Source organism: Carya illinoinensis, chromosome 3 (genome assembly GCF_018687715.1).
Source record: "Carya illinoinensis cultivar Pawnee chromosome 3, C.illinoinensisPawnee_v1, whole genome shotgun sequence".
Lineage (NCBI taxonomy): Eukaryota > Viridiplantae > Streptophyta > Magnoliopsida > Fagales > Juglandaceae > Carya > Carya illinoinensis.
In genome coordinates, this window is record NC_056754.1 from 5,840,291 (window position 1) to 5,862,368 (window position 22,078).

General features: G+C 38.8%; 2 protein-coding genes and 1 long non-coding RNA gene across 6 annotated transcripts; 1 reads left to right on the plus strand and 2 right to left on the minus strand.

Moving 5' to 3' along the window:
- Positions 1 to 416: 416 nt before the first annotated feature.
- Positions 417 to 6,443, plus strand: LOC122302838. 2 transcript variants are annotated; one of them, XR_006240532.1, is made up of 3 exons: positions 417 to 5,169; positions 5,324 to 5,526; positions 5,632 to 6,443. It is a non-coding gene; the product is annotated as an uncharacterized LOC122302838 (long non-coding RNA). The 2 variants fall into 2 exon arrangements; XR_006240531.1 differs by lacking the exon at positions 5,324 to 5,526.
- A 717-nt stretch (positions 6,444 to 7,160) lies between these two features.
- LOC122302836 lies at positions 7,161 to 9,612 on the minus strand. The gene is made up of 2 exons (XM_043114273.1): positions 8,239 to 9,612; positions 7,161 to 7,465 (listed from the first exon to the last, which is right to left on the minus strand). The coding sequence occupies exon 1, from the start codon at positions 9,197 to 9,199 to the stop codon at positions 8,627 to 8,629; it is 573 nt and encodes a 190-aa protein (XP_042970207.1). The 5' UTR covers positions 9,200 to 9,612; the 3' UTR covers positions 7,161 to 7,465; positions 8,239 to 8,626.
- Positions 9,613 to 10,202: 590 nt separating this feature from the next.
- On the minus strand, positions 10,203 to 18,310 carry LOC122302828 (LEAF RUST 10 DISEASE-RESISTANCE LOCUS RECEPTOR-LIKE PROTEIN KINASE-like 1.3). Of its 3 annotated transcripts, none has more exons than XR_006240528.1 (5): positions 16,254 to 18,310; positions 12,425 to 12,466; positions 12,008 to 12,328; positions 10,993 to 11,924; positions 10,203 to 10,533 (listed from the first exon to the last, which is right to left on the minus strand). XR_006240528.1 is itself a non-coding variant. In XM_043114264.1 (5 exons), the coding sequence occupies exons 1-4, from the start codon at positions 17,053 to 17,055 to the stop codon at positions 11,053 to 11,055; spliced, it is 2,037 nt and encodes a 678-aa protein (XP_042970198.1). In that variant the 5' UTR covers positions 17,056 to 18,309; the 3' UTR covers positions 10,203 to 10,533; positions 11,020 to 11,052. The 3 variants fall into 3 exon arrangements, 2 of the variants coding, with proteins under 2 accessions (XP_042970198.1, XP_042970197.1); XM_043114264.1 differs by having other exon boundaries at positions 11,020 to 11,924; positions 16,254 to 18,309; XM_043114263.1 differs by having other exon boundaries at positions 11,028 to 11,924; positions 16,254 to 18,306.
- Positions 18,311 to 22,078: the final 3,768 nt, after the last annotated feature.

The following is a 22,078-nucleotide window of genomic DNA, read 5'->3' on the forward strand; positions in this document are numbered from 1 at the left end:
TCACACTGCTATGAAAATAGAGGCACTCAGCTCGAGCCTCGTGCCGCCCTTTCTTTGACTTATTCCCAAAGGATACGAATAGAAAGAAAATATTAAAAGTGCCTTCACTTAGGCATCATATTCGGTTTCAGGTTATTTTGTAAAACCACTAGCTTTATACCAGAAGAGAGGCCAAGGTTGTCAACCCAAGCAAATCATTCAAGCAATATGACTCAGCAAATGTGCTAGACACTGACTTGAAAGATCACACCTCAGCAGAAGCTTCAGGAATACTACCGTGATTTACATTCTATTATTTTCTTTGGCAGCTAGTGTAACTGCATTGATTCTCTAATATTTCCTTCTATTCCTCTGTACTCAAGTCTATAAATACGTGGACCTATTACACTGTAAAGCATATTGTGAAATGAATAGAATTCTTCAAACCTTTCTTTGTTTGGTGTTATTATGATATCAGAACTGCTAACTAGCAGTCTCTTGATCCGCCACCTTCACCATGACTAGAGAAACCTCACCTCCCCTCCACTCTTTCCTTAGTTCCTCAGCCTTTATTTTCCCTTCCTTTTTGCACATAGTGACCATCAAACTTAACTCAAATAACCATCTCCTATGGCGTGTCCAGATTTCAACTTACCTCAGAGGTCTCTATTCATACATCGATGGTACTCAACCTATACCTCCTGCCCTTGTTTCCTCCTCTACTAATCCAAATCCAACCTATCAATCTTGGCGGAAAACCGACCAACTCATCCTTAGTATACTCTTTTCTTCTCTTTCGGAGCCTATCATTGGTCATGTTATCAAATCAACCACCTCCAGAGATCTCTGGAAAACTCTTGAATCCATGTTCAGTTCCTACTCTCAAGCCAAGGAATTTCAGATTAGATTTTAACTTACCAACCTTTCTCGTGGTGACCAACCAATATCAGAGTATTTCAATAAAGTTCGAATGCTTTTCGACACCATTTCTACCACTGGTACTCCCCTCTCAGAAAAAGAACTTGTGACTTACCTGTTGAATGGTCTTGGACCCACCTATGAAGGCTTCATCACATCCATCACCACCCGTATTGACCCAATCACCGTAATTGAATTCTATCATCTCCTCCTCATCCATGAAAATCGTCTGTCCTATACTTCCCGTAATCATCTCACTGAACCTTCCGTCAACTTCACCTCTGGAATTTCTCGTGATAATAGAGGCAGACCACCCAACCGTGGCCAACGTTTTCATAGAGGACGAAATAGATTCTCTCAAACCCGAGGGCGTTCGTCACCTTCAAATCAATTCAACCCACAGCCTTACTAGTCAAACAGACCCACCTGCCAAGTCTGTAGCAAACCAGGCCACGTTGCTCTTCAGTGCTACTTCTGTTTTGATCATGCTTACCAGTATGAACCACCTCGTTCCTTCTCAGCAAACTACACCTCACCTTCTCTCATGACAGATTCTTCCTGGTACCCAGATTCCGGAGCCAAGCATCACATTACAAATGATCTTTCACACCTTAACATATCATTGGAACCATATGGAGGAGCAGAACAGATTCGCGTCGGGAACGGTACTGGTTTGCCTATTAGTAACATTGGTGAACCCTCTTTCAAAACTCATTCGTCCTCTTTCACTCTTTCTAAACTACTTCATGTACCATCAATAACAAAGAATCTTGTCTCTGTTTCTCAGTTTTGCAATAACAACTCATGTTTTTTTGAATTTCATTCCACCTATTTTCTGGTTAAGGACAAAGCGACAGGAACGCTCCTCATCAGCGGCCCTCTTCGTGATGGACTCTACCAGTTCCCATCACCACTACCCTCCTCCAGTCCCTCCACTTACATCGGCGAACGCGTCTCTCTCAGCCACTGGCATAGGTGATTGGGCCATCCTTCCATTGATCTGGTCTCTTGCATTGTTCACGCCAACCATTTACCTTATTTCCCGAATGACTCTGCTTTTCATTGTTTTGATTGCCCATTAGCAAAATCACATCAGTTACCATTTTATCCTAGTACCACTCGGACCACTAAACCATTGCAACTTATTTGGGCTAGTGTATGGGGTCCAACCCCTTTATTATCAAGAAATGGGTTTCAGTATTATTTGTCAATTGTGGACCACTTTCACGCTACACTTGGTTATTTCCCATTCAGCTCAAATCAGATGTATTACAACAATTTGAATCATTCATCAACTTTGCCAAAAGGTTTTTTAATACTAAAATGATAACCATTCAAACAGATGCTGGTGGGAAATTTCGTCCCTTAACTTCCTTGTGCAAAACACTTGGAATTTCTCACCGTTTTTCTTGTCCCCATACTCACCAATAGAACAAACTTGTTGAACGTAAACACCGCCACATAGTAGAAACTGGACTCACTCTTCTCTCCCAAGCATCACTCCCCCTTTCTTTTTGGGATGACGCTTTTCAAACTGCCACATACTTAATAAATCTACTTCCCACACCAGTCCATAATAATAAATCTCCACATTACATTATTCATCACACATCTCCCGATTACTCATTTTTAAAAATTTTTGGTTGCCTCTGCTGGCCCAATCTCAGGCCCTACAATCGTCACAAACTAAACTATCGATCCACTCCTTGTACCTTCCTTGGTTACAGCCCTTCACATAAAGGATACAAATGCCTTGATTCAAAGAATCACAGATTATATATTTCTTGAGATGTAACCTTTGCTGAAGATATTTTTCCTTACTCCAAACAAACAAACCCGGCCCCTCAACCCAGCTCACCTACCATACCCTTACATACTTTTCCCATCCATACTCGGCCCTCGTCCAGTATCAAACCCTACTCAGCCACCCGATACACCCACTCAGCCAAATTCCATACTCGGCCCACGTCCCTCACCTAGCCCAACTAATCTTCCTACCTCACAATCTACTCCACGTGACCCTTCTTCATCTCAGCCCATCATCCTTCCATCTGATGTCACTAATCCAGAAACTTCATCTTCCTCATCCTTACCTCACGACCAGACCTCCATTCCACCAGAACAAACTCAATCTCCGTTACTTCCTCCTCGGTCTCAGATCATCACACGTTCCCAAACCAATTCTTCTAGACCTCGGCAATTTACTGATGGCACAGTACCTTTCCCCCCTCGTCGCTGTCTTCTCTCCACTGCAACAATTCCGGATGAACCCTCCTCTTTCACCACAGCTTCAAAATTTCTTGAATGGCGTCAAGCCATGTCCCATGAGTTTGATGCATTGGTTCACACTAACACGTGGACTCTAGTTCCACATTCTTGTGCTTCTAATGTAGTGGGATGCAGATGGGTCTTCAAGACCAAGCTACGGGCAGACGGCTTCATCGAAAGGCGAAAAGTTAAACTCGTTGCAAAGGGGTTCCACCAACAACCCGGAATTGACTACACGGAAACGTTCAGTCCTATGGTCAAGCCATCCACCATCAGACTTGTTCTTTCCGTCGCTATCTCTCACCGTTGGCCACTGCGGTAGATCGACATTCAGAACTTTTTTCTACACGGCGAACTCTCGGAAGCAGTCTTTATGCAACAACCACCTGGATTCATCGACTCCAACAAACCTGACTTCGTCTGTAAGCTCAACAAAACCCTTTACGGACTCAAGCAGTCCCCTCGTGCATGGTTTGAGAAATTACGTTCCTGGCTTCTCAGCTATGGCTTTTCAGCATCTCAAGGTGACCCATCCCTCTTTTTTCTTCATAAGAATAGCCTCTGCATTTTCGTTTTAGTCTACGTTGACGATATGGTTATTACGTCCTCATCACCTGTTGCGGTTGATACTCTAATTTCTGCACTCAGTCACGCTTTCCTTGTCACTGATCTCGGCAAAATTTCATACTTTTTGGGGTTAGAATTGACATACATGCCCGATGGAATTTTAATGTCACAAAAAAAAATACATCACAGACATTTTAGCTCGAGCCAACATGTTAGCTGCTAATCCGATCTCCTCTCCAATGTCTGTCTCCACCAAACTGTCCAAGTTCGATTCCCCGACCTTTGACAATGTCACCTTGTTTTGGAGTGTGGTTGGAAGTTTGCAGTACCTCTCCCTGACCAGACCAGGCATCTCTTTTTCAGTAAATAAAGTCTGCCAATTTATGCATGATCCCAAACTCAGTCATTGGACAGCAGTCAAGCGTATCTTGAGATACCTCAAACACACCATCAACCACTGTTTCTTCTTCTCATATTGCTCCAATCTGTCCCTTCATGCCTACTCAGATGCCGACTGGTCTGGTTGCCCAGACTATCGACGTTCAATAGGGGGTTTTTGCATCTATTTAGGACATCACCTCATTTCATGGAGCTCTCGCAAACAACATACAGTGGCTAGATCCAATACTAAGGCCGAATATAAGTCCCTAGCAAACACTATTGTTGAGATAATTTCGTTACAAACTCTAATCAAGAAACTTGGTCTCCCATTATCTAAAGCTCCAGTGTTATGGTGTGACAACTTAAGGACGATGTATCTCACTGCCAACCCCATATATCATTCCCGTACTAAACACATGGACATAGACTTCTACTTTGTAAGGGATAGAGTTGCCGCAAAAACACTTCAGGTCTCCTTCTGCAGTAGCAAGGATCAACTGGTTGATATCTTTACAAAACTACTAGTGACAGATAGATTTGCAACACTAATAGCGAGTCTCTCTGTGCGTGAACCCCCAGTGGACTCGAGGGGGCATGTCAACCCAAGAAAATCACTTAAGCAATATGACTCAGCAAATGTGCTGGACACTGACTTTGAAGATCACACCTCAGCAGAAGCTTCAGGAATATCACCGTGATTTACATTTTGTTATTTTCTTTGGCAGCTAGTGTAACTGCATTGATTCTCTAATATTCCCTTCTATTCCTCTGTACTCAAGTCTATAAATACGTAGACCTATTACACTGTAAAGCATATTGTGAAATGAATAGAATTCTTCAAGCCTTTCTTTGTCTGGTGTTATTAAAGGTCAAACACCTCAACTCTTCATTTTTCCCATCAACATTCATAAGTTGTGACTTAATTTTGAGTTTCAAAAACGTGTACAATTTTCTTCCTCAAATTAGCAGTGAAACATCTGATTTTCTCAGACTCGATAACACATCAAAAGCAACTATTCCGTTAAGAGTTTCTCAATGACGCAGTGTTTGCGGGAGGTACTGATCTCTCTCTCTCTCTCTCTCTCTCTCTCTCTCTCTCTCTCTCTCTCTCTCTCTCTCTCTCTCTCTCTCATGTAATGATGCGTGAGTTTCTTGTTGTACGTATAACGATTAATTAATGATACATTAGGCATGCATATATGCATTGTAGCTAGGTACGACGAAGTAGCTTCGATCTGGAATCTTGAAGCTGCGTTTGGGCTTATAAAAGGATCGTACTTGAAGTATTATGAAACTATGAAACTATGAAATTAAGTCACATATATGATAAAAGGAAAAGGAAAATCTCCTTCAAATTTCTGTGCATGTGACATTTTCTGGGAAAGCCATGCTCCTACCGATAAAGACTACTTAGTAAGGAATACGTTTTCCTTAGAATTCATTGTTATTGCCATTTATATTATTGTACGGTATCATGTATCTCATAAGTTGCTCTAATCTGAGAGGATAATGTGGCAGAACTTTGGACTAAGTACGCACCAAAGATCTGCAATCTGTTTACAACAACGAGCTGGAAGCTGAGAGAAAGAAAGCATAGTCGAGGAGTCAAAGATCAGGAAGCAGATGAATCTAAACAAGATCAGGATTGCCACCAAAAGTATAATATCCTCGGCTGATACAGGTTTTCTTCATGGCAGAAAACCAACATCAGAAGTATTACCAGCAGATCAAAAGTTGTACGTACAGGCTGTGTGAAAGAAAGTTTGGGTCTGCGAAGCACAGTCCAATTTGTGGAGTCAAACATTGCCGGCAAACTCAATGGGTAAGAACTTTTTGTATTAATGAATTTGCTGCCACGAGTATTGTTGTCAGTGGACAAAGTAGTTGGAAGATGGATCATCATGTATTGGAAAATTTAGGAGATGCTCAAAATCTCTGAAAGCCATCATGTATTGGAAAGCATATTTTTGGGTTCCAATTTCCAAAGACAAAACTCACAGATTTGGTTGGACTCGTAGATTTTTATTAATTCCAGTGGTAAAAAGAACTTCCGCGTGCGGCACCACGACATGCACCAGAGAACATGGAGCATGTTCATTGCAAAGCATAATGCTAGCTTTTGTTACCAAGAAGCATTTGGACCACATGATCCAAAATTAAAGATTGGGTTTTGTACCAGACGATTTGTTTTTAATTGTTTTTTCATTTAAGTAGTTCCCTATTACAACAGTCTGATAAGTATACTGATCAGCTACCAGGCCAGTCAATTAGGGTCCATGTTGCTTTTGCCATAAGAAAACCCAATAAGAAATTGAACCATTATTAGTCTATTATTCTTACTTTAGTTGTTTTTGGGCCTTTTTAAAATCCATATTTAACCATATCAGCCTTGACGTCCCTTTAAAGGGAAAGATCATTGCCGCCTGCTGATGTCTGCTAAATTTATAATAACAGTAAGAGAAATACTTTACTTATAAATAAATTATTTAAAAATAAATTTATAAATTAACTTGATTTGATACAATACATCAGATTATAAAATTACTTTTAATGTAAAGTAAATTTAATACATCAGGTGAAGCGATATCAGTTTGTGTATTTTTTTTTTAATGTAATTTTCTTATATATATAGCAGTTCTCAATAATAATAATAATAATAATAATAATAATAATAATAAAACACTGCATTGTATATAATACTTTTAGCAGTTGGTCAATCAAGACTCAATTCCAAATGTATTAGTTTTTATTTGATTTTTCACTTTAATATATTTTGTTACAACTGGAGTGATCAGATTAGCTCCAGCAAGAATACAAATTACACAGTATTATAGGAAACATTCGGTTTGCATCACTTTAATTTCGTGATCATTGTCTTTTATTTATTTATATTTTTCCCCAAAAATAAAATTCCTGTTGTTCTCTCGGCCTCAGACTTCCAAAACATGTTTTGCCTGTTGTGATGAAGCCCAAAAAGCTAGAGAACATGTTCAATGGCAAGCCAAACCCATGAAACCTAAGCTTGATCAATTGCATGATCAGCAGGATACAAGCACTCAAAAGAATCTTCATATATCATAACAACGACAATCATAAATATTGGAACTCGTTGGTCCGGTCAAAATCAAATATGTTGTGCATTACAGCTCAAAAGCATTCAATATATATCCTTTTGCTTTTACAGTTCATTGAAGGAGAAGGCAAAATAGATTCCTCCTTTCCTTGTTGGAGAGAATTTGTCGCCAGCTTCATCCCTATGCTCCAATCCAAACAAAGATACAAACGTTCCATCTCACTTCCTGCTTTCTAGTTGTTCGGCCCATTGCGTGTATACAAGAAAATTGGTGGTGCCCTGCTAGGAAAGTGCATGTTCAAGTTCCATTGACCTCTCCAAGTCACGAAAGAAACAGGAATTGGAGATTCTAGAATACTCTTTCACAGACAACATTTAAGTCCATAAACTGTCTTTATGTTTGAATCATAAAAAAGAATTAAATTAAATATTGAAATTAGAGAAGATTTTAATTCAACATTTACCCACCATGTGACTTCATAAAAGATTGAGGGCTTCTAGCTACCCAAAGAGAAAAGCATTAAAGAGGCCATTGGGATATCAGAAATCTACTTGGTCCATCCACTACCCTTACTTATTTAGCCATCATTTACTTTTGCTGTACATCTTCTGGACCATCTGACCCCAAAAGCAATCTCTACATACACTATATGTAAATATAATCGCGTATTAATCTGTATATTAATATTGATTTATTCATATTTAAAATTTAAATTAACACTTTTTTTAATAAAATTTACTTTTTGACTAATCACATTACATTGATACACAGATTAATGCATAATTATCCTTGTAACTATATTTTTCCAAATAATACACTCGGATCCTAAGGTATTTATTTAGAGCCATTTGTATTCATGTCCTTATGGTAATGATGATCCAAAGGTTCAATAATGGCCAAAAAAGAAACAACAGTGGAAAAAAAAGAAAGAAAGAAGAATCTAATATATGTTATGGAAAAATCTCGGAACAACAACACATGGAAGCTGCAATGGAAGACAGTACAGAGCTTTTATTAAAAACTAATAACTTGTTGGTGTCTTAGTCCTGACCTTGTCTTTATGATCCATGGCACCCTCATACACCCCAACCCCACCACCACCATCGAAACAAAACTGCTTTTTTATTCCCCAACTTGTTCTCCAATTTCTCATCACCCTTTCTTTTTTTCTTTTTCTTTTTTTAACTCTCTAAAATTCCACTGCTAAGATGCGCCCGTGCTAATCTGCGCCCTTCCCCCACTTTCTCTGGTAAAGTTTCTCGCAGCTGCCTTTACGTCTTCCATCAGTCGCTCGGAATAGCAAAGACCCCGTGCACGTTAGCAACCCACAATATTCATCACTTTTTCATCTATTTTTTTTTTTTTTAAATACAACAAAAATCGATTGTATTAATAAAATTAAAAAATTAAATAGTATCCGTACATTACGTTTTTTTCTGCTACTCTGGGATGGTAACGAGTACGGGTCGCCATGCTCTTCTCAGCAATCTATACCGAAACGTCGCCGTTATTGGCCTGAAAGAACCGGCTCCTCCGCTTCTGACACGCCGATGAGCAAGGCTGCCACCACCGACACTCCCGTTTTCCGGTAGAGACCCGACCAATTGTTGATGCTGTTGCTGCTCTTCTTCTTCTTCTTCTTCTTCGTTTTGGAATCTCTTGTCCGAAACTCTATCTTCAAGCGGAGGCGAGGAAACAAACAGGTCCTTCAGCTTGTGCCTGATCCTAACCTCCTCGTTCTTCTCCTTCTTCTGCTTCTTCTTATTATCCGGAGCGCGATTGGGATCCGAACCCCTGTTGCGGAGCTCCGGCGAGTCTTCTTGACGAGAGAAACGTCCACGTCGATCGGTGCGATTGAGGAGCATTCGGAGGGTCTTTCGGCGGCGGAGGTGGATTACAGGGCTCGCCGATGGGCTCTGAGTTGGGCTTCCAGCCACTACGGCGCACTGAGTGGCTAGGAGCTTGAATTTCTGCAAGGTAGCCATTTCTATCATGTACAAGAAAACACACATACACACACTCTCCCTCTCTCAGTGAATATCTAAGTTTGGTAGTGTGTGTGGATTGGGTGTTGGTTGTTAAGGAGAGAAAGCGAGATCTGAGGGCATATGATTGGATTTTTGATTTGGATTCGGGTTCTTTGTGCTTTTACTCTTTGGACTGAGGGAATTGAGCTGTGAATTGCATTTTCCACAGAGAGAGAGAAGAGTGGAAATAGCTTGGGGTTTAAAGGGGCCGAAAAAAAAAAGCAAGAAGACGGAGGTGTATTTTTGTTTTGAGTTGTGTTTTTTCTTTGGGGGAATATGGAACGCTGATGCGTCTCTTCCTCTTCGGGTCAATTACGCTACCGTTCCATTCACTCAAAGCCAAATGCTTCCACGTGGCGGATGCTTGCGTCCGCTCGACCCGTTTATTAGTTCCTTTTGAGGTTATTTGTCTTTTGTTTTCTTTCTAAAATGAAAATCACCGAATAAGATTATTAATTTCTTTTTTTTTTTTCTTTTCTTGTGGGGGAGCACATAGTTTTTATGAGACCAAGCAAAAAATAAAATAAAGTCCATTAATGGAAGAATTTGTAAAGTCAGAACTATCAATTGCACTGTCCCAAACGAGTTTATATACCCTAATATTCTACACATAATTAATGACAATCACAGTTACATGAATTGAATGAAATCATTTTTTATTTTTCTTTAAAAGAGGCCATATTTTGTAGTATTTTATGATACGAATTTGATGAAACAATTAAAAAAGAATGTGTTCAATTAAAAGTGCAGGGGTCCAAAAGATTTCTATCACCCTACCATTATTAAAATTAAAAACAAAAGTGTCAGGAATTGCAAGCCCAACCTCCGATCTCATCTAACTTTTAGCGTGACAAAAACAATGCTTGTATTGTATTTACTCTTTAAACTTATCGAAACACTGGAAAATAAATGTACTTTATCAAAAAAAGAAAAAAGAAAAAGAATATTTAAGCGATATATATACATATACATTTGAAAAGCTATTAGCTGAATAGATAAAGTAGATATTGTTAATTATATTTAGATAGAAATGTACATAATTAATTGGAAGTACTCTTTATGGCTGGCTGCTCCTATATTCCCAAGGCATGGCATAACAGCACAACATCTGAATTCTAAGTGCCTTGCAACTTTGTAGTCAATCCCCATTTTTGGAAGCAATGAGTGGACTTTATTCAAATGGCCCAAAGTTCAACCACATTATTCCAGCAAATGCACACGAGACAACCTAAACCTGAACCACTTCCCAGAGTACTGAGTATATATGTCCTTCCTTGCCTGCACGACTTGGATCATGTTGTCTTCCTTAACACCTGTGTCTGTTACCAAAAACAAAATGGAAAGAAAGATTAAGAGAATAATCCAAATCTTTCCAATTGATCATTTGACTGCTAAGCAGACACAAAAGGACTAAAGAGAAATTTTAAATGGGGTTGAAAGATTCACGAAAACAAGTTTTAATCTCTTTCCTAGCCATAAAGACAAACTATGTAAACTTCCCGAGTCTCGTATTGAAGCATATTATCAAAGCATGTCATTAAATTAATACACACCAAAATGAGTTAAAAAGTTCATTGTTCACAGCTCCATTTACCATGTACATTGCCCAACAAGCATCTGCAATTTCTTCACCTATCTCATATTAAGACAAAACAAAACCAACCAATAGTGCAGATAACGAAACACTGACCCACTCATTGACACCCTACTACGGATATACAATTACTTTTACCGTCAACTTTTAGAGTTTAAGCAAATAAAGATTACGAAATCTCAACTGCTAGAATGAGTTTGGTGTAGTAGACCTGCTAACCAATTTATCAGTCACGACCACCAAATCAGGTGAGCGGGGGAGGAAAATTCTTCAAAAGTCCAACATCATCCGCACTAATATCCACCACTTCTGCTTTTTGGACTCCTATCTCTTCATTCTGGATCCTCCTCAAATCCTCCAGTACTTCATCCATGCTGGGCCTCATATCCCTATCCTGCTGCAAGCACCGAAAAGCCAGTCCTGCAACTGAGGTTGTCATCCTCCTTACGGTGTAATCCTTTTCAAACCCAAGAAATGGATCGACCAACTCATCTAATGCATGATCCTGAATCTTGCTGATAGCCATGTTAGCCAAGTTTATGTTGTGTCGTTGTCTATTGGTGTCCACAGCTGGTAATGATGATATAAGCTCAATCAAGACCACTCCAAAGCTAAAAACATCACTTTTGTCAGTGAGTTGGTAGCACTGGTAATACTCGGGATCAACATAGCCAGGCGTCCCTTGTGGAGCCGTCGAGATGTGGGTGACATCTGTTGGGAATAGCCGCGACAAACCAAAATCAGCCACTTTCACACGGAAATTCTCATCTAGGAGAATGTTGTTGGTTTTGACATCACGGTGTATAACATCTGAAGCATGAAGGTAGGCCAGTGCACCAGCTGACTCTATGGCTATGCTCAACCGAATGGGCCAAGTCAGCAAACTAGAGTTTGACCTGTTTCCATGGAGGTGATCGGCGACAGTTCCATTAGGAATGTATTCATAAACAAGGAGAAGTTCTTGGCTACGCTTTGAGGTGCACCCGTACAGGGTGACAAGGTTTTGGTGCCGTAAACGAGTTAGGATTGCAACTTCAGTCTTGAACTGCTCAACACGTTTGAAATTGTTTTCATATAGGCGCTTCACTGCAACTACACGCCCATCACGGAGCTTGCCTGGAAATGATTAAAAGAACACTTCAGGAAAAATTGACAACCATTAAAAAATACCAATGATATAGAACACGTTATAATCCTACCATAGTAAACTTTGCCAAAGCCTCCATCTCCAAGTTCTCTAGAAGAATCAAAATTGTCAGTGGCTTCTTCCAGTTCCTCATAGCTGAAGATATGAGCTCCAAAGTACGTGCTTCCCTTTTCAAGATCCGATTTTAAGAAGGGATAAGATGGGGTGCTTTGAGAAAAATTAATTGAAGCAGCAGGAACGCCTATGGTTGAAGGAGGTGTAGACAGGTCTTTGCTTTTAGATTCATTGGCAAGTCTCTTCCTCCGTTTCATGATGAAAAAGATCCAGAAACATAGTAAAAGGCCAACAATCCCAGCACCTCCTACGCCAAGGCCTATGGATGAAACAAGGGTTCATGAATTAAATTGTCTGCTTTATAAGACTGACCTCAATGGAAACGTGGTATATTTCTAGAACCATAAAATATTACCTACTACCAGTGATGAGCCAGTTCTACTTTTGCCTTTGTCGTCTGAAATAGTCAAAAAGTGCCAAGATATTAGTCAAAATGGGCACAACCGCGTATTTTAGAGGAACATCATTAACCAATGTGATCGCGCACAAACATGAACATGCAAGATTGGATCTAAAGTTAGTTAATCCAGCTACTGTTCGTTGAAACTGATTTTGCTCAGATTGTAAACCAATCTAATCTGTCACGGGGGAGAAAACAAGTTGGCGACAAATCAAGAAAGATGAACAGGAATTCAGACCGATATAAGAGCAATATCCCAAACAAGGAAAGAGAAACCGTTTTATTTCATCACTAGAGCAAAGTGGTCTCTCTCTCTCTCTAGAAGAGGGAGCAAAGTGGCCTCCAAAACCTTAATTTGTATGAACACTTTCGGCAGAACTACATCTGGATGTGGCAAAATCCTTTAACCAAAGTTTCCTCCAGTATTGGTCTGTTCTAATGGAGCTCGTATCATTACAAGTATCAAAGGCACTGTGTTTCAAAGCAAAGAAAAACCACCAAGACAGCATCCATTTTAAAGCACAGGCTACATGGAACGCATCAATGACTAGGACCACTAAATTCACGAGGGACTGGGCACTTCAAGTGATCCAACGCTGTTGTAAGCAGCAATCATGGACAAGAGGGGCACCAAATGGTAGGTTTTTAGGTGAGGCTGCAAGTCTAAACAATCATTTCCGAACAAAAACGCCATAATTATATTCCTATGGGCTATTAAACGGATTCTATTTCCAAGGTAAAAACAATGTCGTACTAGCCTATTTAAATTAGTGATTTTGGAAATTCATGTCTATGTCAATGATTATTTCGAAGCAAAACCTCAATTTTGTCAAGAAAAAAGCTCGAATACCTTGCGCGGGACACGGCTGATTGTCACAAAGGCAAATGGGTTGGGCCAAATCCGAATCAAACCCACATCGCCCACCGGAAACCAGACAATTGGCACACGTACTATAGTTCACATTGAAACCCTCCATCAAAACCTCCCTAAGCATGGACCGATTGTTTGTGAGCTCCGCCGCCGCCGTTTTGAGGATTTTCACTCTAACACCAACGGTGCAACTAATAACGCTCAGGATCGGGTCGGTCGGAATTGGACCGACGAGAAAATAAGCGTTGCTGCTCGGATTCCCATCGATGCTGCAATTGAATAGATTAGAAGGCCTCTGTGTCAGATTGGAGGAGCAACCATAGTAGATGGTGAGGTCCTCATTGACCTTACCGTAGTCAAATACATCGCGATTCAGAGTGGAATTAAAGAATTCGTGAGGGCACGTGTTGTTCCAGAGGTCAGAGCGGGCGAGGGTCATAGTTTTCTCGGTCTGATTGAGTCGGAGGATGAGGTAACTAATCGACCCGACAGCCAACTCGGGCGAGTCGTTCTCGCAAGTGAGACGGAACTCGGGAAGGCCACAGTCGTCCCGGAGGGTGAAGGGGTAGGCGAGGTTCTTGAGGGGCCCGCAGTCAAAGGTCTGGAGGCAGTCGGAGGAGAAGGGGGCGGCAGAGACATCGGAGGGAAAGGAAGCAACGAGGGCGAAGAGAGAGAAGAGGAGGAGGGAGAAGAGGATAAGCGGAGGGAAGGAGAAAGGGTGCATGGCGGAGGAGAGTGGAGAAGGGAGAGAGCATGATGAAGGTACGTAATAGGGGAAATAGTCGCTGGAGTGGGCGGGAAGAATTTGACTGCCGTGAATGCTGCAGTAGTTGACTTGAACTCTCGGAGAATTGAGTATTTAAATGAAAAATGGAGGTAACGGACCGCACCTGCCCGGAGAGTTATCGACCGTTTGAGTAGAGAGAGAGAGAGAGAGAGAGAGAGAGGTGTATTAAATTTAATAAAAATGGTCGCTATTATTGGAGAGAGAGAGAGTGAGATTGAGAGAGAGAGAGAGAGATTGAAAAGGTCGCTACTTTGTAGCTAAATCGGTCCAAGCCCAGCTTGGTGACCAAAAATATAAAGTAGTTGAGAAATAGCAATTGGACAAGTCAGCCTAAAAATAATAATAATAAAAACATCAATTAGTGAGGTATTAGAGGCAAGATTTCCAAGCACATCCACCAATGCCATAAGTTCTTGTTGACCAGCACTTTTTTGTCGTTTATTCGTTTGTCGTTGGAGATTTGAAAACGCTAAAACGACGTCTTTCTAGAACCGCTTCAATTCCACGATCAACAGTCGGTTCCTAAGTTTGGTCATATTTTTTGCTGTTTAGAAATTCCCTTCGCCTCTATTTCCCTTCCTTCAAAGTTTGTGCTACATTTTCCTTTTTCCACTTGATATTTGGTTGGCAATTTTTTCTTTTTTGGCTGCGTTGCTCTCAATTTCATACCCGTTTGTTTCGAAATAGATTATTCTATGTTGATCAAATGTGTCTTGCATTAAATACTTTTATAAGAAAATTAGTATTTGTTGAAAAAAAAAAATCTTTAATAATATATTTTTTTGCATACTAAAAACATAAAAACTTGCATTAGTTAGTAGGATAACCATGTTAAATAAACCATTTGGCTGGTTACGTTCCATTCTGGCAACCACCTCTACAGTCCTAATTCGTTGCCACTGTGTGTGCTTTCTTCTAACTATTACCAATTAACAATGCTGGAGAAGAGAAAAAAAATACTAGCAACTAAAAATGTCAAAAAGTCATCCCAAAGGAGCCTGCCATTAAGAAAACAGACGTGGAAAAGCTTGCACAAATCAAGTTGAAAATGAAGATTTGGTTGGAACCCAGTACTTGTCGTGGCAGAAAGAGAAGGACTTGGATGGGATCGAAGACCGATATTAGGAGTTAGAAAAAATCATGATTAAGATTTTCAATGGGAAAAGGAGAAGTTTTAGCACCTTGAGTTGAAAACTTAACAAGAGCATCCTAATCCAAATGGACAGAATTGGTTTGTGGTCAAGGAGAGCTGAGTTCATTTTCAAAAGCCGATAAAAAACTGGACCAGATGAAGTCAGTTTTCCATTAATCCCAGTTTGAACAGAACAAAAAATGGGCTACAGTGCCATAGACTTAAATTGCAGCTATCCCTAAGGTGAAAAACTAAGGTTACTTACCCCCAATAATTTTTTTCTCAAGAAGATGCTTGGCCTTACCTAATTGTTAGATCAAAATCCTAGCTTGACCTAATCCATCGTTGACCAGAACAAATGTTTATCCTATAATTTAAGGAAGCAGTTTCTCTGTTTTGGGGTAAAACAGAGCACCGAAAGTCATAGTAATCAAGAGGGATTTGAGATTTTTCTGTCATGAAAGGGAGTCTATTGTGGAACATCTTTAATCTCTGCTGTCTTTCTGAAATCTTCTCCCAAACTTTTCCTAGAGCATGCCTTAACTATTCAGTAGTTGTTATGTAGAAAGGCCCAGCCGGCTCTGTCCATGCCAGTGAATTAACTCGTGTTAGTAGTGATTGTATTTTCTTGGGATCCTTTGTGATTATTTACGTTAGGTATTTGTATTATTGTAAACAAAACTGTTATTTACTTGGGAAAAAAAAAAGAATCATACTAAAGCCACATGAAAATTATTGCCTCCCTCGCGGACACTCTCAAAGCAGTAACTAGTCGAAGAAGAACCACCAGACATTTGTATGTTTCGTATAGGTCGTGATCGAGTATGGGATGGATGCTATATGTGCCAGAAAATAAATAGTTCGGAGTTTTTCCTAAATGCTTGATTTTAACCCTCAGATCTTGAGAAAACTATGTTTTATGCACTTCGGCTGCTGAGGTGCTTTTCCTTCATTCAAGAAGGTAACAACCAAGAAATGAATAGTGGTAACTTACCTGGTGCAGTTGCTGTTAATCCGCACGCGAACGGAAAAGTCCCATTTGCACAGTGGCAAGCAAAAACGTTGGTGCTTGTGTTGAATCCACACAGCCCACCGGACTTTTGGCATACATCGCAGTTGCTATTACTTGCATTCCACTCCAACATGAATCCCCCATCAATAGCTTCAATCAGTGCCTCTTCAGTTAAATTTATAGCTGCTGCTGCTGATACCACAACTGGAACTTCAACGTTGTACTTGCATGCCCCCGCTAAGTCAGGAATCATGCTCGAATAGTAGTTGATAGCCCCTGTACTACCGTTTATGGGGCAGTTAAGCCGTATAGCCATCTGATCAAGCTGAGGGGGAAGAGTAAAGGAAGAAGATGACGAACACTCATAGTAGAGCGTCAAGTTCACAAGAGTCCCAAGACTTGAAGGATAAGAAAAGATGGAGAAATTTATGGTGGTGTTAACAATCGTAGGAGGACAAGTCGTGTTCCAGTAATCCGCTCTAGCAACCTTGAGAGTCATCGACTCCTTATCAATTTGAAGGACTCGGTATTTGATGAACGTTATGTTGATATGCGGAGCATCACCGCTGCAGTCCAACTCAAAACCTGGGTAACCACAATAGTCCGGCCGATTTGATCCCCAGAAAGGATAGCCGATGTCCTTAGCACTCGCACAGTCAAATCGTTCGTTGCAATTGAGGTACTGCTCATCATCATTTGCGTGCAAACATGATGGGAAGTGGATTAAGGGTATGGCTATAATCATGAAGGTCAAGGTGATGGTTGGAAAGAAGTATGGCAGCATTTTGTGCGTGTGTGTGAGAGAGAGAGAGAGAGAGAGATTGGAAGTAATCAGAAGTAGAAAAAGGAGAAGATGGAGATGATATGGGCTCAATTCTGATGAAGCATAATAATAAAACTAGCGGGCGTTGACGAAATTGAGAGCATACATTTTTCAAGGAGATGCTTCTATTGGGACGTTAACATACACTTCCTGTCAATTCAGAATTAGGTGATCTATCTAAAGCCATGCTTCTATTCTAATATATAGTGAAAGCTCTTAATATTTCTAAAGCGTTCCCTTCACGAAATCTTAATTTTCTAGCTCCGTTTTTTAGCTCAAAAACGAGGAAGGTCTGTAACCAGTTAAAGCTTAAACCCATTACCGAGTCAAACATAGCAGCTAGTACCCTATAAACAAAATAACTCACCTAAAATCTTTTTTTTTTTTTTAACATAAAACAACCACGGCATCTTGCATTTAGAAAAATACAAATTGAACAATGAGTTAAATTCAAGTGGAGAACTGCAATGAGTTTTGTTTCTAGCTAGTTCTGGGAGGGAAAGAAATGGCAAGAGTTAATTCCAAGGAACCCTGAAGGGATAGGAGAAAAAATTAAATGATAAAGAGTACTATTGAGCATAGGGAAATCATTCGAGGAACTAGGAATGGCTGCAAATCACCAAGATATGAAAGCTAGAGGGATGAATCAACTAGGATAAGAATCTATCGACTGCTATGAGGTGGAAGGAAGCTTCTCTCGACTTCCTGCTCAATGGCCCTGTTGATTTTCTACTCAAGCCTATAGCAACTGAAACTCGTGGGAGATTTTTTTAATACCAGCATTTTCTATACCTATGAAGTCCAATATCACTTCTTTTTGCATTTTGCCATAGAAGAATATATTGTGGCACTCAACTTAGTAAGGTGAAACGACCTTAAAGTAACAGTGTTACTGATGTAGTTTAACATAGAGTCTATTTTTTTTTTTGTTCTATATATATACATATATATGGAAATAAAGTTTCACATTGGAAGAAAAGCTCACACAAGTACTTAAGGTGTCAACAACAATACAACTAGGCAAACAAAAAACCTTTGAAATCCAAACAAGACAATCAGAGACCGAATATACGATATCCACGACCAGAAACAGAGTTTGAATCACCCCTAATCTGTAAAGTCAGATCTAAACATGATATATATACTGTGGAAGCATGCAAAAGAAAAATTAAAGTTAATCTGGAGAGAGAGAGAGAGAGAGAGAGTACCGTTTGGTACCTTTTTTTTTTTTTTTTTTTTTTTCTAAGCAACAAATTGTTGTATCTCTTGGACCCGAGAGGGTTGTTTGTATTCAATTTTGAAAAGGACACGTGATCTAACCTAGTAGAACTGTAGAAGTGCTAGCAATGGACAAAAATAAAATAACATAGTGTAGAGTTAATTTATGTATTTTCAGCAAAGTTTTGCTCCAACAATCCTAATCATAAAGCATGTCATGGACTAATTAAAATGCTAGTGGTGGTTCTCCTAGTAATTAGTATGGTCAACGATTCAACTAAACCCGATTGACTAAGAAAGAGATACACTTCATGCTATCTCCTAGATTGTTTCCATCTACTTTAATACTGCCACTGCATGTATAATTGTGATACTGGCAACATGATCGGCCTGTAAAAACTTGATATAATTAAAACCTCAGCCTGCTGGCCAAGAAATTAGTGCATACCTGTTTCAGTTGGAGGTACCTGGGGAGATCCGGCAGGCGAGGAAGGACATGTTGAGCCATAACGTTGATCTGGGCAATAGCAAATAGTTCTATTTTTACTGATCACGTCATAACCACAAACTCCCTTAGACTCAGTGCAGGCACTACAAGCTGCAGTTTCTTCCTTCCATTTCACATCAAAGCCTCCTTTGATGGCTGCTTCAATTAGTTCCAGATTCTCACGAGCACCATTATCTAGATTTAGAATAGCAACAGGAAAAACCACGCTTGCAGTACATAACCCAGGGCCTTGAGCTCCAATTTGTACGATTACACCCGTATTCGTAAACCCATTAATGGTGCAAGTGGACAGTCCTGGGATGAGACAGCCATATTCCAAGGTAATATTAAGGTAGCCAGGGCCATAATCAAAAAGGTCGTGATCAAGGGAAGTATTCTCGAGGCGTGGCGAACAAATTCCACCCCAGTAGTCGTCCCTCACAATTTTGAGGATTTTGGTACTTTCATTGACAGCCAAAACCCGGTATGTCAGGCGCTTAATTTCTATGGTGGTGATATCTTTTGCACAGTTGAGCTTTAGATCTGGATGGCCACACGCATCCGGTCTGGCATCTCCCCAGAATGGATAGCCCACGTTCGTGATCTTCCCACAGTTGAAACGATCATTACTACACCTCGAATACCAATCGTAGGCGCATAAAGACACAGGAAGCTCGACGAAAACCAAGAATTTAATGAAGAAAAGAAGAAGGGAAGCAGACTGTTTGGAAAGCCAGGACTCCATTTCTGGCTAAGAGAAGGAATGGGAAGAAAGGAAATATAGGTGAGCTAGCTATTCAGATTGATTGTTTGAAGGAAAACTTAGAAAATAGAGATGAGTGACATCGGTAGTTGACGAGAAAATAATGTAAGACTAGAAATGTATGTCGGTAAAAATATGATAAACCCCCCTATATATAGATTGACATCCACTCGCTGCAGAATATGTTTTCCATCTGATCTATCAGAGTCCATGAACCAAAATTCCACCTAGCTAGTCATAAGGACAGAAGCATTTTGATTTTCATCAACTCGGTCGTCTCCATTAATCCAATTCCATGACTAACCAATCACGGCCTCTCCACTGGAAAAATTCTCGAGTGACGTAGAAAAAGTGGAAATACATGTGACCACATACATGGAAGCCTGTGGTGAAAGTCCTATTACGGTGCGAGGCCTTTCGGTCTCTGGGTGAAGTTTCTCGATCCCTTGTCAGGTTGTTGATTTTTTTCTTTCTGAAAAGTGAAAGCTTTTAAACCTATTCGTCGTATTCGATAGGACGTGCGACTCGGCCTAAAGGCTAAAACAATGAATATCTTGATCAATGAAATGGTCATATGTCTGGAAGGGGCAGCAAAGGATTTCGACAGATTCCGAGAAAAAATTGGCAGTCTCAGATAATATTATCCTAATTATAAAAGAGATTTATTATTATATTCCGCTTCTAGTTATTCAAAATATTCCATCATCTACTCCGCACTTTGGAAGGCTCCAAAACTCTATAAACTCCAAAGTTCAAACTCTAAAGTCTAAAATCGTGTGCGAATTTGAATTCCAAACTCCTCGCCCTCTTAAAAAGATAAAAAAGTCTAAAATCATGCGGCAAATTCAGCAGATAATATAATTAATAATATGACCTATCAAGACAAATTAATAATTAATAATTAATAATAGATAACAAATAGATTTATTTTGTTAGTTATTGGTTTATAGAGACGAAAATTGTGTTTAAAATGATTATAAAGCTTTGGCTCGGTTTGAATACAAAATCAATTTTAACTCATCTTATCTAATTATTATAATTTTTTTAAATTCTCACACAAAATATAATAAATAATTCAATTTTTTCAATTTTTTTAAAATAATAATAATATTAAAAAAATAATATTATAATAATATTTTATTTAACTTTAAGTTTAACCCATATTATCTCAACTCAATATACAAACATCTCATTGTACATTTATAACCATCAATGGAGCCAAAACGTTATTTTGAGGGGCCAGTTGATATTATAATAATGATATATTTTATTATTATTCAAAATTCAATGTGCACAAATTTTATCACCTTGTTCTTCAACTTAAATATATATAATACTTGATTATAATAATAAAATAGTAATTCTAGATACAGTATTAGAACATGCAAGTTCCATGTATTTAAAAAAAAAAAGTGAAATCTATCATTAAAAAATAATTTTGTCATGTGAGCTTTAAATTTACTTATTTTTTTAAAAGAAGTGGGTAAGACTTGCACATTCTAAAATTAAAAATATTATTTTTCATAATAAAAATATTTATTGAACAAAGTGTTTTTTCCTGTCAATCATAAATTAAATCAGTATATATGTTCTAGGTTTAATAGGAGGTTTTGATTATGATAAATAAGGAAAATAAATTAGTATAAGTAGCTAAAAGATTGAAGGGACTGAAGAAGGGTTGAGGAAGTCACATTTTATAGGTTTGGAAAGAGGAAAAAAAATAAAAAATTATATATATATATATATATTACTTTTATAAAGTTTTAGATCCAAAGCATTTTCATTCTTAAGAAAATTGTGTCTCCTCGTCGTCTAGTGAAAATTTAATTCGAAAATTTAAAAACATTATATATATGTAAACAATTGAGATTTTGTAAGAGCTATATATGCGAAATGATACGAGCAATAATTGTGGACTCAGAATACAGAGTACATAAAATAAAATAGTGTAGGATTAAAAAAAATTGCGTGGATATGAAGGCAATCATGTCGAGGTATATATAATCTACGCAATTTCGAGTAGCATGTGGAAGGATGTGGCGTGTATTGAGGGATATCTTGTAAAATTGCCACATTTATATGTCACTACCTGTCCATGGAAAAGAATTCCAAACACACTGTACTCCCACTTATCAAACATAATACAGATAATGATTTGTATCAATCTCACGAGACTAATCATATGGCGTGTACTGTGATATCTTGTAAGTGAGCCCAACATTTTTTTAAGAGAATTGTTACACGAAAATACATTAACAAATTGAAATAGTTTTATGAGATTTGTTAGATCTATTTTATAATAAAAGTAACTTTATTATCTAACAAACAATATCAAGCCACATCATCAATTTATAGATTTATTTTTTGTGTAATCTTTTTTTAACTATAGTCATTGCTTTTTTTTAATGGTTCATATTTTTTCAAATAGCATAATCCAATTATTTTAGATTTGTACGTCCAAAACTTATACTAATTAGCATTAATGGCAAGGCATGCTGATTATTCTAATTCCCTAA

Bases quoted from the DNA above. Each gene is read 5' to 3' on its own strand.
- LOC122302836 (XM_043114273.1), bottom strand. From the start codon at position 9,199: ATGTGTGTTTTCTTGTACATGATAGAAATGGCTACCTTGCAGAAATTC.
- LOC122302828 (XM_043114264.1), bottom strand. From the start codon at position 17,055: ATGCTGCCATACTTCTTTCCAACCATCACCTTGACCTTCATGATTATA. The intron at 12,467-16,253 runs GTAAGTTACCAC...TGACTATTTCAG, and splicing joins ATTAACAGCAACTGCACCAG to ACGACAAAGGCAAAAGTAGA. The intron at 11,925-12,007 runs GTAGGATTATAA...AATCATTTCCAG, and splicing joins CTTTGGCAAAGTTTACTATG to GCAAGCTCCGTGATGGGCGT.